Below are 16,392 nucleotides of genomic sequence, written 5' to 3'. Positions count from 1 at the left end.
GCGGCGCCCCCTAGCCCCGCCCCCTGCCCTCCCATTGGCCCGCCGGGCTGAGGCCACGCCCTCTCCCCGCCCCTCCTCCTCCACCGCCCCCCGCTCCGGGCCGCTGATTGGCTGCGGGGGCGAAGGCGGGATTTTTATCCCCCTCCCCCCGCACTCCCCCCCTCAGCTGTGCTCACGTGACGCGGCAAGATGGCGGCTGCCGCGGACGGTGAGGCGCGGGGCGGGGGGCGGCGGGCGCGGGCTCCCCCTCAGCGCTTCCCCCCCCCCCTCACCGCTCCCCCCTCACCGCCGTCTCTTGCAGGCGCCGACCTGGAGGCCTCGCTGCTGAGCTTCGAGAAGTTGGACCGGGCTTCCCCGGACCTGTGGCCCGAGCAGCGTGAGTTTTGGGGGGGCTGTGGAGGGTTTGGGGTGTGTGTGTGTGTGGGAGCCCTGCCCGCCCCGCTGACGGCCGCTCTCTGTCTTGCAGTGCCGGGAGTCGCCGAGTTCGCCGCATCCTTCAAAAGTGTAAGCCGCCCGCTCCGGGTCTCCTCTGCTGCTGCCCGCCTCCTGGCCGAGCCTCCCCTCTGCAGCCTGGGGGGGAAGGAAGGGCTTTAAGCCTTAGGAAAGCCTCCTCTGGGTCCTCTCCTTGGTTTGTGGGTGTTACTGCCCTGCTTTAACCCCTAAAACGTCCAGGGGAAGGTAGAAAACAAGGTTAAGCGTTAAACTATCCCCACAGAGCTCCTGGAACCTTCATCTTTCCTGTCAGTTTAACTGGCCTTAACTTCTAGGTCAAACGTCCTTGTATGTTCCCAAAGATGCCCTGGTCTGAGCACGGTCTGTTCTCTGCTTCTTCTTTTCTTTTCCAAACCAGCCCATTACGAGTTCTCCTCCCAAATGGATGGCTGAGCTGGAAAACGACGATATAGATATGTTAAAGGGTGAGTACGGGCGCTGGGGGGAGTAGGGTTGTCAAAGCAGGTGGGAATTCGGTCCCTATAAAAAACAAGGGTTAAAGGGCTTGCTTCTGAGCCCTTCCAGCTGTTCAGTGTTTCTTTCAGAGTTTTTGTCCTGGATGTCTAACAGCTTGTGCTTTTATTATTTTTATTTTCATGATCCCATTAATTTATTTCACTTCTGAAAGCAAGAAACTCCTATCAGTGAGCCCTGTGGCCTCTGATCTCTAGCCTTTGTATTTGCAGAATCTCCAGTTTAAGGATCTAGATTAGCAGTCTCTCTACCTTGCAATTACTTCAATTTTTTGTTACTCCTGTCATCTCCAGGAAAATACCCTGACATCAAAGGCTGTCTGTTTTTTTCAAAACAAGCAAGTAAGAAATAGTTAAACCTGTATAACATTATATGTTATGTTTCAGCTACTTCTCTTACTAATATTTTACTCTAGAAATACAGTAGGTGTCTCTTCTTGTTGAGAAGAGGCATAAAGTTTTGGTTTTTTTTTTTTGGTAGACCCCAAATGATTAAGCTTGGTGAGCAGCTTAGATTTGTTGAGTGGCTTGTTGAATGATGCTGTGTGAGTGTGTTTTCATTCTTGTACCTGAGATCTCCAGTGGAATGGTTGTTCGTAAGGCTGTATGAAAAGCTGCAGAAAGGCTAGCTAGCATATGGATTTGCTGCGTATTACAGGCATTTGTAGTAATCTTCCTTGAGCTTGCTCTTCTTTCTCATATGAATTCCAGCTGAACTGTTCTGTGATGGAAGTAGGACAAATTGCTTTTTATATGGCTATAACTTTTCGCTGGTTCTCATGTCTGAGTTGTAAGGATTAAAGAACACAGTCTGTGCAGTTCAAACTGAAATTGTAGAAAGTATTATTTTGAATGCTCTGTGAAATAGTAAATGTATAAACTGCCAGACTAGAGGTCTGTAAACAAGCCAGAGGTCTATAGACAGTGTTAAAAATTGTAGTTTTCTCTCTTTTTAGAGTTGGGGAGCCTCACTACAGCTAACCTGATGGAGAAGGTTCGTGGCCTGCAGAACTTGGCTTACCAGCTGGGGTTGGATGAATGTAAGTTCTATGCATGGATGTGTCTGACTGTGTTGCAAATCTTCCCATTAAAACATTTGCTTGTGGTACACCTATAGTTGGAAAAGTGTGTTGACGGATTTGGCAAATATCTCACAGTTGTGGAGGTGCAGTAGGAGATCTGATGGGAAAGTGTGCTACCCTGAACAAGTCTACCCTGGGTGCAACGAAGCCTAATGGGATGCATTTAGAATTTCTTATCTTTGGGTTTTGACTTCTAGTAATGTGATAAGATTACACATGTAATTACACATTACACAGTAATTTGTGACCTTCAGAAACAGAGAGAGGGCACCTGCACAACAGAATGCCTACTGCTCCAGCTTACAGTCTACCTGCGTGGGGGAAAATACCTTAGCAGAAATTATCAGATACTACTTTGACTTATATTTGACTTAAATAAATCAGGTAACTTTCCTTCAGTTCCTGTACAGATGCTGAAGGTATTTCTCTGAATATTTGTAGCAGTACTTTTGTGAAACTTTGTGTAATGCCTACACCTTGAAACTTGTGTGTAGGATTTTGCTAGCCATTAGTGCTCATGCTTCTTCCTGTTTCTGTACTTGCTGTATTTTTTTTATAGTCAGCTGTAGCAGGAGGTGCTGTCACTGCATTCTAAAATTGACTTTCATCCCACTTAACCAACAACCATTTTTATCAATTTTTTTGAAGCTGCTGCTTTCATAATCACATTTAGAACTGTTGTTAACAGGTTGATCCAGCTTTGAAGATTTCAAGGGGATTGTGCTTCCTTTAAGCTCTACCTGTGCATATTGACACGTTTAACTTTCTTTGCTTAATTTTGGCCTTTCATAGACTTTAGCTGCAGTTACTCTTGCTCTATGCACAGAGCTTTGAAAGCTTACCAACTGTAAGCCTAGAATGCTTTGATGCTTTCTTATCAACAGGTCATTAAGACTGTTTGAACACACTCCATGCACTTAAAAATTTATTTTACGTTCAGTGCTAATACCTTTTAAGATTGTAAGAAGCATTTAGGGGCATAGAAGTTATACTTTAATGATGGAAATCTTAGTCAAATACAAAGACTGGCTGATTGGCTCTCCCAGTTAAGCTGTAGGCTTACACATCAAAAAGCTTTGCTATGCTAAATGGAGTTTAAGCAGAGTACAAGTTACATTAAGTGCACAAAGCTTAGAAATTTTTATGTTGCATTTATTTTTACTGAGAACAAATAAATACGAAAAGACCAAGTGAGGAAAAAAGTTTGAGCTCTGAGATTTAAAACCGTTAGTCTATCGTAACTGAATTCTTGAATTTTTAAGCCTTATGAAAGCTCTCTTCGTGTTTGTAACTAGTTGTCAATGAAGTCTACTTTCCTTTAACCTGTAATATACGTAATGCTTTGTATGTCATAACATATACATTCATCTTAGGAAAATTTTCACAGAAAATGAAGTACTGAGTTTGAACAGGGCCTCTCAGGACCATTTTTTCCAATACTGTCTTTAAGTTTTCTCTTGCAGACTTAGGTAAGTGAGAAAACAAGAAGAAATGTACAAAAGGTCCACTTATTAAAGTTAAGAGACTTGTGGTTTTGGTCCAGAGGTACATGATTTGATTATACCTTTGTACATTTAAATGCATTACTCCATGTTTTATGTGGCTGATCATTGAGACTGCTTATTGAAAACAGGATTAAAAAAACATGCTGACCCATCTCCTCTAGATGGCAGCATGAAGCTTCTCATAGAATTCTTGATACTTTTTTAAAATAAAAGTGTACAGTTTCAGTCATGATTTGAAGCTTCTTTTTCCCAAGACATGTTTTTGTGACACATTTCCTGTTGTAGTTATGTCATGAGGTCTGTTACTGAATCAGTTCACAGCACCCTTCTTGTTAATTTGTATTGTAGCTCAAGAAGTAAAGTGACATGTGGGACTGGGCACCTCTTCAAAAGCTTTCTTTATCAAGGCAATATTCTGACATTAAAATTGAGATCTGAGCAGTGAATTTAACAAGATACGGTTTGAAATTAATAATTACTTAATTATATGCTTTTTTCTTAAATTCTGATGAACTGCCTTAGTATTTTGCCAGGGATCAGTGGAAGGCTGATATACTCCTAATCATTTGAGTTATTCTACACATTTTTTTAAAAATACTAGCACAGGCTTTTCAGTCTTTGGGAGCATCTTGAGTGGTGCAGCAGTTACTGGCAGTGAACATTACTGTCCACAGAACCATTTGGCAAGATAACTTGCACCCTGTATTTTAAGTTATCAGGATCTGATGCCATAGAGTTAACTCAGAAGAATGTTATAATGTCTACCTGTGCTGTCAAGAAAGAATGTTTTCATTTGTGCTATAACTGTATAAGCTATATTTCTAGATAAATACAGGAAGAAAACAACTATATTGCATGCTGTGTCCATATCTACTGCATTTGTCTAGGAATGGCTGAATACTACACGGATTCTACATTCTTATATGTTGTACCATTTGTCCCTAGCTTTTTGGCCATGGATTTCTGTGTCTTTTGCTTTCCTGTGTTTCTCACAACTGTATGCTCTTTGTAACTAACTTTCCTCCTCTTTTTCCTATAGGCTTACCTTTACTTTCTATAACCCTGGCTATTTTGTTGAATGCCCTGTGGTTTCTGTGAATCGAATTAAATTGTTAACATGACTTGGTTTCTCACTTGTGTGAAACTGAATAGACTTGCCATGCTTTGATTGTAACACTAAGTTCATCAAACAGCAACTAGGAACTTCAGAGGTGACCTTTTAATGTCAGAGGTCTTGGATGCAGCAAATAGCATTATCCCAGTTCAAATGACAACAGAGCTTCCTCCAGTATTTTTTATGGGCATTTCAGCAGCTGAGCATCTTGCCCTCTGTTAAGATTCCGTGCAGTGTGGCATGCATCTGGACTACACTAGCTTTATTTGATAACACAACAGTATCAGAGTTAGGGATGATAATGTCACAATTTGAGATAGATGTTTGCCACCTGAAGTGGTTATGCAATATTTGGTAATGCCAGTCCCCTCTTCCTCCTCTGAGGGAACAGTGACTTCTCTCTGAATAAGGCAGCTGTTGATCCTTCCAGCTGTTAATCCAATTCCTCCAGCTTCAGTAGTACCTAATAGATTGAGTTCATACTTGTGCAAAATCAATTGCTGACTTGGCTTTTTTCTTCATAGCTTAAAAGGTTTATATTTGGCAGGTACCTTGTAACTACCCTAAGTTTGTTTTAAACAAATAAATGATGAGTAAGCATGTGTTTTGTCAGTTTCTGACTGTATGATCTCCCAAACATTGATTTCCCTTTTATAAGATACAGGCCATTAAACTGCCTATTAAAGATGGACTGATCTTCCATAATTCAGAGCTTATTTGCACCACAGAATAAAGCATAGTTTTCTTTAATTTTTTGTTGTTGCTGTTTTGTCAAACTTTGGAACAAACCAATTTGTGAAAGGATAAAGTAGGTAGGATGGAGAATCAGAGAAAGCAGTGCATCTCTGAAGGAATGTGGCTGTCCAAAGACTTCTGGAAAGCCCTGGTATCAATTTCCAATGTCTTTGGGTACCACTTGCTAGACTAGTTCAGAAGTCCTGTAGTGTGTATATATGCCCAGTATCACAGCCATGCTTCCTGTTTATAAAAATCTCACTGATGCTAGAACATTTATCAGGCTGCTGTGCTCAGCAATGAAGTTCATTAGTACAAGACTTCCTGAAAAGCCTGGTCTTTTAAAGGGCCTATTTGGGAAGGGGAAATAATGGTGCTTGTATGCAGCATCTGCTTAAACATTAGAAAATTTGGCATAACTAACCTCACAAACATGAATATCTCGTACAATTTCCTTACCAGCAGTGTTAGACTACTCTTCTATATTAGATTGTTTTTATTTGGAATTGAAGCTGTTTGTGCTCTTCTTCCTGTAAGATTAGGAATGTAAGAGACTATATTTTTCAATGTCAAATCCTCACACTTCAAGAGCAATGAGACAATTCCTGAAAATATTCAGCCAAGTGTCCCCCATAGTTTTGTGTGCCATGGTTTTCACTGAGCTCTCTCAACTTTGCTTCTATTTTCTTTTGTGTAACACCTGTTTATTTTCCATACATGTTTGGTGTTTGTAAGCAAATTGGATAGCTCATGTACAGTGGAAGAGCTGCTTGATGCTGGCTGTCAGGGGCCCAGGAATTACACCTGTGTGCTGTGGGGGATGTCAGTCAGGATTAGTGATAAGCAGCTGGGGGTTTTTAGCCTGGAGGTGGACAATTGGTGCAGTATGTGAAAAAGGTGCATGAAACTGATGAATGCAGAAGAAGTGGGAATGGGGAACAACTCATTTTTTCTCCAAGTATGGGAGCCAGAGAGAACAAAGTGTCAGGATAAAATCAAGGAGGTTTCGCTGTCTGGTGTAGTCAAGAGCTCATTGCCTCTGAAGGTTGTGGGCACAGAGTTATCTTATTCAATAAGTGAGACAGATTATTGGATGATAAATCCATCAGGAGTGTCTGACCACAAAGAGGTCACCAGTGGCTTAGATAGAAATCTGAGAGATGTAAAAAGCTGGGAGAGATTACGAGGCAGGTTGGGCTAGGTGCTCGCCCTGGTCTTACACTCTTCTGTAGGTATTTGACATTGGCCTGTTGGAAATGAGATGGTGGGGTGGAATGACAGATCTTTTTTTCCTTTTTACTGATTTTAGTAATAGGCTGGACTGTAATGCGTGGTAGTTTAGCATCTGCTGCCAGAAATCACTGAGGTGTCCCTATAACAGAGAGAACTTTCCAGAGACTGATGGAGGTGGAATGAGGAACAGCCACCCTGCTCCCAAGTTAAGCTGTCCTGAGCTGTAAATTGTAGCCCTCTGCAGCCTCACAAACCTCTGAAATTTCTGGAAAATCATACAGAGAGTCCCTCTGAACTCCAGGCTAGTTACAGATTGCCATTCTTTCTCAGATTGGTAGTCTTCACTTTTTCATTTCTCTCAGATAAGCGCTGTCATATGTGATCTCTTGCTTGCAAGTTCAGCTTTGTTGGAGGTTTGGAGGAGTAGAGCAGTTCCATCTTTTTCTTCTTTCCTTGAGCAGAATTTAACTGTGGCATGTTTTGAAACTCTTACTTAGTTCTGACTGTGATCCTTGCAGTCTGCTGTTGACATAGATAATTTCAAAGCTATTACAGCTCTTCCCAACATGACTGAATGTGAATTTACTCATTGATGCTTTTTTTTTTTTTTTTTTCCCTTGATGTTGATCACAGGATAGGTGTAAGTCAGGGACCTGAAGACTGTCTTTGGTAGATTGAGCTTGTGTTATTTTTAAGCTTTAAAAAACAGGACAACACCTCATTTATCATTAAACTTGGACTTCATGTAAGATGTTGGATTAGAATGGAAGTAAGGAAAGGAGGGAGGACCATTCATCACCTTACTAAAACATCTCTTTCATTTTCTGTAATGGATCATCTTTTCAAGGAGTGTCTACATGTACTACCAACACACATTGCATCAGGGTTGGACCAGATGATCTTGGAGGTTTTTTCCAATCAAAATGATTCTGTGATCTGTGTGTGCATTGTATGGATACATACATTGCCTCTAGGCTCCATGCAAAACTAGTGGCCAGTGTACTCCAGAAGACTTGATGTTAATGATGTAATTGATCAAATTAAAAATATTTACTGACCATTACTGCTGTTTGTTTAGTCCTGAGTCAATTAACATGGAGGCTTTTTAATCTCAGAAGCCTTACTTTACATTTGCAAATGTGCCCCCACCTAGTGCAGTACAGTTACTAGTGTCTTTTCTAGTTGGCTAGTGCCTTTTCTAGACTGTGTGCATGCTTGTTTGTAACAGAATGTTTTGGATTCTTACATTTTTAGGAAATCAACAGATTACCAGGTATGTGTAAATAAAGAGGGTTTTAATATTTGAGGTGTCAGTGGGGAGTCTGTCTCATACAATCATTAAGGTTGGAAAAGACCTCCAAGTTCATCTGGTCCAACACCAATGTCACCCACTAAACCATGTCCCTAAGCACCACGTCCAACCTTTCCTTAAACACCCCCGGGAATGGTAACTCCAACACCTCTCTGGGCAACCTGTTCCAATGCCTGACTACTCTTTCTGAGAAGAAAAGTCTCATTTCCAACCTAAACCTCCCCTGGCACAACTTGAGGCCATTCCCTCTTGTCCTATCACTAGTTACCTGTGAGAAGAGGCTGACCCCCAGCTCCCCACACCTTCTTTTCAGGTAGCTGTAGGGAGCAATAAGGTCTCATGATATATTCTGGAATCTCTCATGTCAATCCATTTTGGTAAAAGCTCTATGTTGCCAGCTTTTGCTCCCTTTCTGCAGTCTGGGAAGTTGCACAGAAAGGGAACTGATTTCTCACCATTTCTTATTGACCAAAATGAGGATTTGGAATCTATCCAGAAGAGCAGGCTCTTTGCTGAGCATGACTATTTCCTTGGAGAAATAAGAAATGGTGGAGCTAGGGAAGGAAACCAACTTGCAGAACGAAGGAGGAAGTGAAGAAAGATCGTGTGATGTGGATCCGAGACAGCAGGAATCTTGGTGTCAGCGATTAGGAAGATGCAGCAATGTTCTCAGTATCTTGACTGCTGACAAAAGAGCAAGGAGGATGCTCGCTTTCTCCTTGTTAAAAGCCGGCACCTCCAGAAGCGTAGTGCTTCTTGAGCTAGTGTGTCTGTATTCATCTAAAATGAGGAGGAAGAGAACGTGTTCTGGAATCATCTATACTGTTCCTAAGTATGTCAGACTCGGAAGAGGATATTTTATGCCAGGTCTAGTGCTCATTATGTCCCTAGGGTTAAAATACGCAGTTTTTGTTGTCATGATGTGGGCTATCCTGCTTAGGAGGGAAATGGTTCGAGATGCATGTGCTTTGATAAGCCCCCATGTAATATTTCTGCTCTGTGAAGAATTTTCTTTGTAGCAACAGTTTTTCTTGGTCAGTTCCCTTACATTTTGCTGCCTTGCTGAATGAATTTTCATTGCATTTCAGCTTTGCCTGAAAGCATATTTCTCTCTTATTTTGTTATTTAGTACTGTGTTTGCAAGGACTTTGTGAAATAGTATATACGTTGTGCTTCAAAGCTTGAAGGCAGAGTTTTATAGCTGGACAATAAAATTATGTTCTTTGGACACTGGATTTCTGTAATATGCAGTTAGCATAAGGATTTACTTAGTTGAATTAGTAGACTTCTCCCAGAAAATGTCTCACATTATGGATGGTTCGTCTGTGGGTTGGGAAATGATCAGAGGGTATTTCGGGAACTATACAATCAATGGAAATGCTAATGCTTGGTTTTGTTTTCCTTACCAGGTGTGTGCTTTCTGGAAAAATACAGAGTTAATACAGGCTGTTTTCGATTTACATTCATAGTAATTCTCAGTCATCACTTGGCTGTTTCAGAAAGGTGAAAAGACCACTTGATATCGCTTAGGGTATTTATACGACCCTGTCACTGTAATGTCCAAGCTGCCATGATTTCCATGTGAAACCTTGGCCTTTCTCCTGATTCTCTTTATTTCCTCCTCCCACACCGTAGATCTGCTTCATTTTAATGCACAGTGATATGGTAAGAGGTACTCTGCATCTGCAGGGGGACGAGGAAATCACCTTTCCTTATACTGCTCGCTGGGTGGTTTATTTACTGGCAGGATTCTTCCTGGTGGAAGAGTGAGACATGAGACTGCCAGCCTGAGATTGGCACTCATACATGATGTGTGAATTGGCTAATTTTGACATGTAGGTAGTTAAGAAATAATTACAGTCAGAGGAGTCATGACCTCAACTTTTCATCATCTCCATTGGCTTGTGCCCCAGTTTGGAAGTGAGGAAGGTATAGGAAGTTTTAATTGTACCTGTGTGATTTATCCTCAGTCAGCTCTTTAATTTCTTCTGGCTGTCTGAGGTTTCCGACACGCTGTAAATTTCTCCAACTTTTTCATTATCTGCAATTTCTTTATGACTCATGAATCGGAGTGGAGAGAGAGTGTGGATTTACAGCAGAGATAAACATGTCCATAAAGTCTGTATCTGTGTCAGTAATTGTACTGCTGTCAGTGACTGTCCTGTTTTACAGGTCTCTCTTGGGAGAGGAACACGCTTTGCTACCAGTGTCAGAGAAGTGTTTGCTTTGATTTGCATTAACTTGCCAGGAGATTAGGTTGCAATGGTGAGGATGGAAATTGAGTCTGGACCTTGGCTGCTATTGTTTTTTTTAAATAAGTGGGTGTGCGGTTGCCCTCTATGTGCAGAAAAAAAACCCAGCAGGTCCAGACTGTTCCTAAATACAGAATCAGGGAGATGCAGTCTACTGATGATATAAAATATGATATTAACCATATGCATAAATTGTGCATTCTTACCATAAAACAAATGCAGTATCTAGGTAACTGTCATATCATTTAAAAAATGGAGAAGAAAAAACATTGCATGGATCTTTAGGATGTTTTCTGTCTGCTTGTGAAGTAGAACAAATATTTCTCTAAGCTTCAAGAAATTTCTGCATCTTAGCTTTCTTCTCCCTGCCTTATTCTGTGGGGAAAGTGCTGTTGTGGACTTCGATGGAGGGTACTAATATAGCACCCGAATCTCCAGGCATTGATGGAGATGCCAGCTTGCTGCAGGAGGAGGTATATGCTGGTGGAGCTTGAAGAGGAGAAAATTCAGAAAACTCTCTTAAATATGTCAAAGTTAAAACTTCTGCAGTTTCTCTCTGCAGTTATTTTGTTTGATGTCTCTTGCTGATACTTGTATCAGTATGTATTTACATGCTGTATGTAGAATCTTCTTTTGTTAATTATGTGGTTTGGGTTGGATTCTTTGTCCTTGATTTACTAACTTCTGTTAACATTAAATATGCAATTTTCTCTTAGAATTAATTTAAAAAATTGAAAGTGACTATGAAAACCCAACTTTCATTATGTCAGGGATGTGCAGCTCACTGATACTTTACTAAGTCTTCTGGACATGATTTTCGGAAGGGAGATCATAATAAACAGTATCTGTGATTGTGCAAATAGTTTTTGACTATTTGCTGTCGCATAGACGTAGGAGCATTAGGAATGTTAAGATAACATCTGCCTTTGCATGGCTGTTAATCCTGAAGCCTAATGTTGGAAATACAAAGTGGAGCTTTTGGAGTGACAATGTCCATCTAGGTCTAGTAACTGCGTTTCCAAAGTTATGTGTAAGGACCATGTGCTAAGTGGCCAAGTATCTGGCAGATAACTGCTGGTAAAACTCCTCTTGATCTTAATGGGTGGTGCTCAGTACAACAGCAGTTCTCCATAAAAGCTGAGTTACTCTGCTCTGCTTTTTACCTGATCTTTATTGAAATGTCTGTGATGTTTCTTTCCTTTCCCTCTCCTTGTTTATGTTCCCAGTCGCTGTTTGTGTAGGTGATTGATTTTCGTAAAACAAAGGTACTTCATCCACTACTTCATACTACTTGCCTTCATTTTAATTATTTGATGGATGGATCCTTAATTTTACATTGATGGAGTGAAGGTTGATACAGATACTTCCACCAGTTAGGAGAAAGGAGCCTTTGCAGTGTTAGAGGGGAGGAAGAGATCTGATTAATCTGGAGACCAGCTGAACAAACATACTTTGAGAACTTTGTGGGCATTCACCAGATCTGTTACCATTAGTTTTCTGAATGATTTTTAGTATGTTTATCACAGTAGTAATTTGTGCTTCGTGAGGACATCTGGAGTATTAGTGTCGGTCAGCCAAGCAGTTGAGGATGATGTTCAGCTACCAGGGTGACTGTGCAGCCTCCATTCTTGGAGATCTTCCAGGCTTCACTGAATAAAGCCTTGAGTGATGCAGTCTGACCCCATCATTGGCTCTACTTTGAGTAGGAGACCAGGAGACCTCCTGAGCCCTTGTGTCCAAAATCATCCAGTGATCTGATGATTCTCCGATGTAAGATCTTTTCTAGGAGTAAGTTAACTCAAAGCCTGCATTCCCCAACATCACCTGAACACAGCACCAGGCAGTTGGTTCAGTTCAGCAGCTTCGAGCAGGAGATCTCAGGTGGGACTCTTCTGGTGTGCCTCCGCATGAGCAGCCTGCTTAGGAGCAAGAAACCTAAGGATTTTTTTATGGAAGTGGTGGCTTTCAGACTTTTGGGGGATGAGAAATGGTCTTTCAAATACTTCCATCCACAGAGTGGATTATGTCTGGGCAGATGAGGCTGGGGAACCTATTTTTCTTTAGATGGAGGTACAGTGCATTCAGTATCACTCTTTAAGCAGAGGAAGAGAATGATCCTCCATGTACACAAAGGTTCTTGTGTGTCTCAGCTCAAATGAACAGCGAAACCAACATCACTCGTGTAGACAAGCAGGGGGGTCAATGGGGCTTGACTGAAGAGCTTTTAGCCACAAAAGTAAGGGAATGGGCTGTCACATTAAAGCATTTCTACCTGCCACATGCTTGGCACAGAAAGAAACATGACTACAAACAAAATGTTCTTACATTATACTGTCAGAAGCCTATTTTTTGCTACTCTCATTCTGACAGGATAACTTGTAGACTACTGTCAGTGGAGGAATTGAAGATGGGGAAAAGTTTGATCAAGCATAAGGTTATGTGCATTTTTCCATTATGGTTTAAGAAACACAAAAATGCCATACAAATCTTGGGAGATGCTCTGGCAGGGACTTTAAAAGCTTTGCAACTGCTCTATATCTATTATTTAAATTTCTTCTCCTTTTCTTCCTTAATCCATTTTTTTTTCTGCTGTTTCCATGTTAATAGAACATTTCCTCTGTATTAACAGATAATTAAATTACTATCCCTGTATCTCTTCTGAAATGTTTTCCTGTAAATTTTGACTTCTGGCAGGAGTGAAAGCTACTTCCTTCCATACTGGGCAATTTTCTTCCACACTGTGGATAGCTGGACCTGTTTGCAGGGTTGCAGCTGATCCTAGTGAATCAGCTGGGGGTTTGACCCGATGATCTTTCGAGGTCCCTTCCAACCCCTACAGTTCTGTGATTCTGTGATTCTTGTGAAAATCTCACCAGGACGTGACTTTGGAGGTCTTGGTTTGGTTTCTGGCATGACCGCTGTTCTGCTTGGCCTTTTTATTTGCCTTCTCACATGCCCCTATTTCTACAACTGTATGGTGGAGTTCATGTTAACTTTCTTTTGCAAGACAGTGGAAACAGAATTTAAAAAAATAAACAACAAACAGCATATGAAGCCTGTGTCATTACATATTCTATTCTGTATGCTGTTCTCTATCATCCCCTGCTTGCTCCTATTAAATGCCACAGGAAGGCATGATTAGCATATTGTGTCTTTACTTGAAGTACAATGAGAATGTGATAATGAAACAGAGCCTACTATCAAGTGTGCTTTGGCCTGGAGCCTAAGTAGGGTACCTAAGAAAACCGACCCTATTTACAGCCGTTTGCAGATGTCATATATAAAAATATTTCTATTTGCAAGCTGCATAAAGGTTAAAAATGGTTAGCATAACAGTCTGTACTAATACCAGGCATTATTTACCTGTTTGTGGTACATTTGACCTTCTACCTCGGAGGTGGTGAAGTTTTTCGGTATGTAAGGATCAGTCCTGCTGTTTAGTTCTGTCAGCATTTGTGCTATGAGAAAGAAAATATGCTGTACTTGTGGAATAGGCTGGGATGTTGGTGGGGTATTGCTCTGTTCCTGTCCAGTTTCCTCTGGTTTGGATCAGGTGGTAATGTGTACGAGGCTATGTGAAAATCCGCCTAGCATTTTATTGTTTTAGCGAGGGTTTCGGTTGTTCTGAGCTTGAAGTCTTCTTCTGCAGGATATATCAGGGACTCATCAGGGACTCCCTCTTGCATCACCAGCAAACACTGTGAACATCCCCTGCGTGTAGTGTTGCTAGACCATGTCTGATAGTGTCTGTCTCTTATTGCCTCATTAGCTTGTGAGCATTAGAACAAGATAAAAATGCCCTAAAGCCTCTTATCTGATGATTGTCGTAACCTTCTGAGTGCCATTAGTTTAAGTTTGCAATCAAACGCTTCCCTGGAGTATAAGGAGCGCTGATTAAACCTGAAGTGTCCCGGGGGGCTTTTACAGCTGTCGTGGGGGTGGTGGCTGCCCCTCTCCGAAAGGGGAAGGGGGGCTGCAGGTCCCGCTGGGGCAGCCGCTCCGCAGACCTCCACGTGGCTGCCCCAGCTGTTCCGCTTTGCCTAATGAATTGTTTTACAAGGAGAGGCTGGATATTGTCATCACAAGCTGCTTTCCCCGGGGACCCAAGCCAGCCTGATAATGACTAATGTTAGTGATAGTAATTGAAGTGTGATGGCTCTCCAGGGACTCGCACACGCGTCGAGCTGTCAGGCACTTGTGGCTGGTGCAGTCCCGTGAATACCCCCGAAATGCCTTTTAATTGCTTGACTTTCATAACTAGTTCCCATATATCTCCTGCAGAAATACACATTTTATGGGGGGAGGGAAAAGAAATGGAGTACTCTGCTCAGACTCTCACTTTACATATCGAGTTTATTGCCCTGATGCCTTGCGGATGAGGATGGCTGCGTGTTCTTGTTCCTCTCCAGTCGCAGTGTGAGCCTATAGCTCTGCACAGGTGTGTACAACTGATTTCACCTGAACATACCTTTTCTTTTATGTCTCGGTCCCATCTTCTCTTACACTGATCTTCACTCATGGAGGTTGTACTTGGTTAAAAAAGGACACAATCTTATTTCAAAACATAAAAGGATCACTGGTGTTAATACTGTGGAAATAATGCTGGCTATTTGTAGTTTGTTAGGCATCAAAACAAAGGAGTAAGATAGAAAAACAATCTTGTAATAACCTAGTGTATCTGTGTCTTGATTTTATGGCCATGAACTTTTGGGGTTTAGGACAGAGAGCAGACCAACCTACATAAAACAGTGAAAAATTTCTGATAATTTTCTCCTCTAGAAATTCATTATTGAACATAGCAGTGGGTTTGAGACAAAATATAGTAATATAGTAAAAAAAAAAAATAATAATAATAAAAATATATATATATATATATCTCAGTGGGCTTGAGATAGAATTAGCTGGAAGGGGGAACCGTGTCCCTCACTGCCAGGATAGCAGCTTCTGTTTTTTCAGCACTGTGTTGAGGTAGATAGATGAAGCCCATTGGGTCAGAGGAATGTTCTCTGCCAGAACTAACACAGATCACAACATGACATCAGTTCAGGAAACAAGTTCTAAGAGGAACATGAGGATTGCCACCGTCAGGCCAGTGCCCTTGCAGTATCCTGTCCCCTGACCACAGGCTGCAGCCGTGGGAAGACCTGCTCGTTGTTCTGCACAGCCGCAGAGGAGCACAAAGAGAGGTTTCTTCCCAACCCTGCCAACAGTGGTTGGTACACTCCCTGAAATGTGAAGCTTCTAGAGCTTCATCTGTTAGCAAATATATCTATTCCAACATTATTAGGTAGTCCTTTTTCAGGATCTTGTTAAATATAACAGGATAATGCAATATGATTTTTAATTAAAGAGCTAATAATTGCTTGAAAGCTTACTGATTTTTCGCAGCTATATCCATTAGTCTAATAATGTAAGACATAATCTCCTTGTAAAACTTGATTTGCTTTTATTTCATCTTATGAGTTTTTTTTAGACTAACTTCATTATTTTTCCTGTGTTTTTTTTTTTTTTTCTATTAATTCCTATACAGTTTGTTCTCATTAAAGAGATTTAACTTCACTGGCTATAAGAAAAATACCAAACTTCTCCTCTATGATTTCATTGTATCTAGTGTGATATTGTTGTGCTGGACTGAGAACTCTTGTGGCTTTGCTCCTTTTAAGGCTGGTCTTTTCTTAGAGCCTGTAGAGTGAAAATAACAGGTCTCCTGTGTTTTGGTGCTGACTGGAACAGAGGAAGAACGTCTGTGTCTTGAGGAAGCTGTGATGAAAGAATAGATTTATTCACAAAGCTGAATGACCAAGGAGAGGAGATAAGAACAGCAAGACCTCAACAATTCTTTTGCACGTTCTCTTTAGGAATGAAACAGGAAATGGAAAACACTTTCCCCATTATGGTTGTTGAGGTTGCTCAGAAGTGTGTATTTACCAGACACGTAGCAATCACACAGTACTGGGAGATCCTTCTCAAGTTCCACCTGACAGCTGGGCTGTTTGCAGTAGACTATCTTTTGTGTATATTCCTGGCTGCTGGGCTAGTTCTCTATCAAATATGAATCCAGCAGATTATATTCCCATTTTTTACCATGAAGTGAAGCTGGAATATTACTTCTGGGCAATCTGATAGAGCACGAACTCTAAAACCTCATTAGAGTGGTGAGACTATTCCTGTCTTGTTCTCTTTTTCCTGAGTTT

The 16,392-nt window shown here is 41.3% G+C and overlaps 1 protein-coding gene across 7 annotated transcripts in view; it reads left to right on the top strand.

The window, feature by feature from the left end:
* The first annotated feature begins 77 nt into the window (after window positions 1–77).
* Window positions 78–16,392, top strand: part of LIN52 (lin-52 DREAM MuvB core complex component) — a 55,163-nt gene continuing 38,848 nt past the window's right edge. The window contains exons 1-6 of one of the 7 annotated variants that reach the window (XM_068683276.1): window positions 83–208; window positions 302–376; window positions 467–504; window positions 851–917; window positions 1,922–2,005; window positions 4,592–5,294. In XM_068683276.1, the coding sequence (XP_068539377.1) occupies window positions 190–208; window positions 302–376; window positions 467–504; window positions 851–917; window positions 1,922–2,005; window positions 4,592–4,650 (342 nt within the window). In that variant the 5' untranslated portion in view covers window positions 83–189 and the 3' untranslated portion in view covers window positions 4,651–5,294. Of the gene's footprint in view, window positions 209–301; window positions 377–466; window positions 505–850; window positions 918–1,921; window positions 2,006–2,301; window positions 2,707–2,735; window positions 4,009–4,591; window positions 5,295–16,392 lie in introns of those variants that run through there. The other 6 variants (XM_068683279.1, XM_068683278.1, XM_068683273.1 and 3 more) reach the window with 6 other exon arrangements.

The sequence above is a fragment of the Anas acuta genome, chromosome 5, assembly GCF_963932015.1.
Source record: "Anas acuta chromosome 5, bAnaAcu1.1, whole genome shotgun sequence".
NCBI lineage: Eukaryota > Metazoa > Chordata > Aves > Anseriformes > Anatidae > Anas > Anas acuta.
This window is presented reverse-complemented; position numbering and strand designations above follow the sequence as displayed.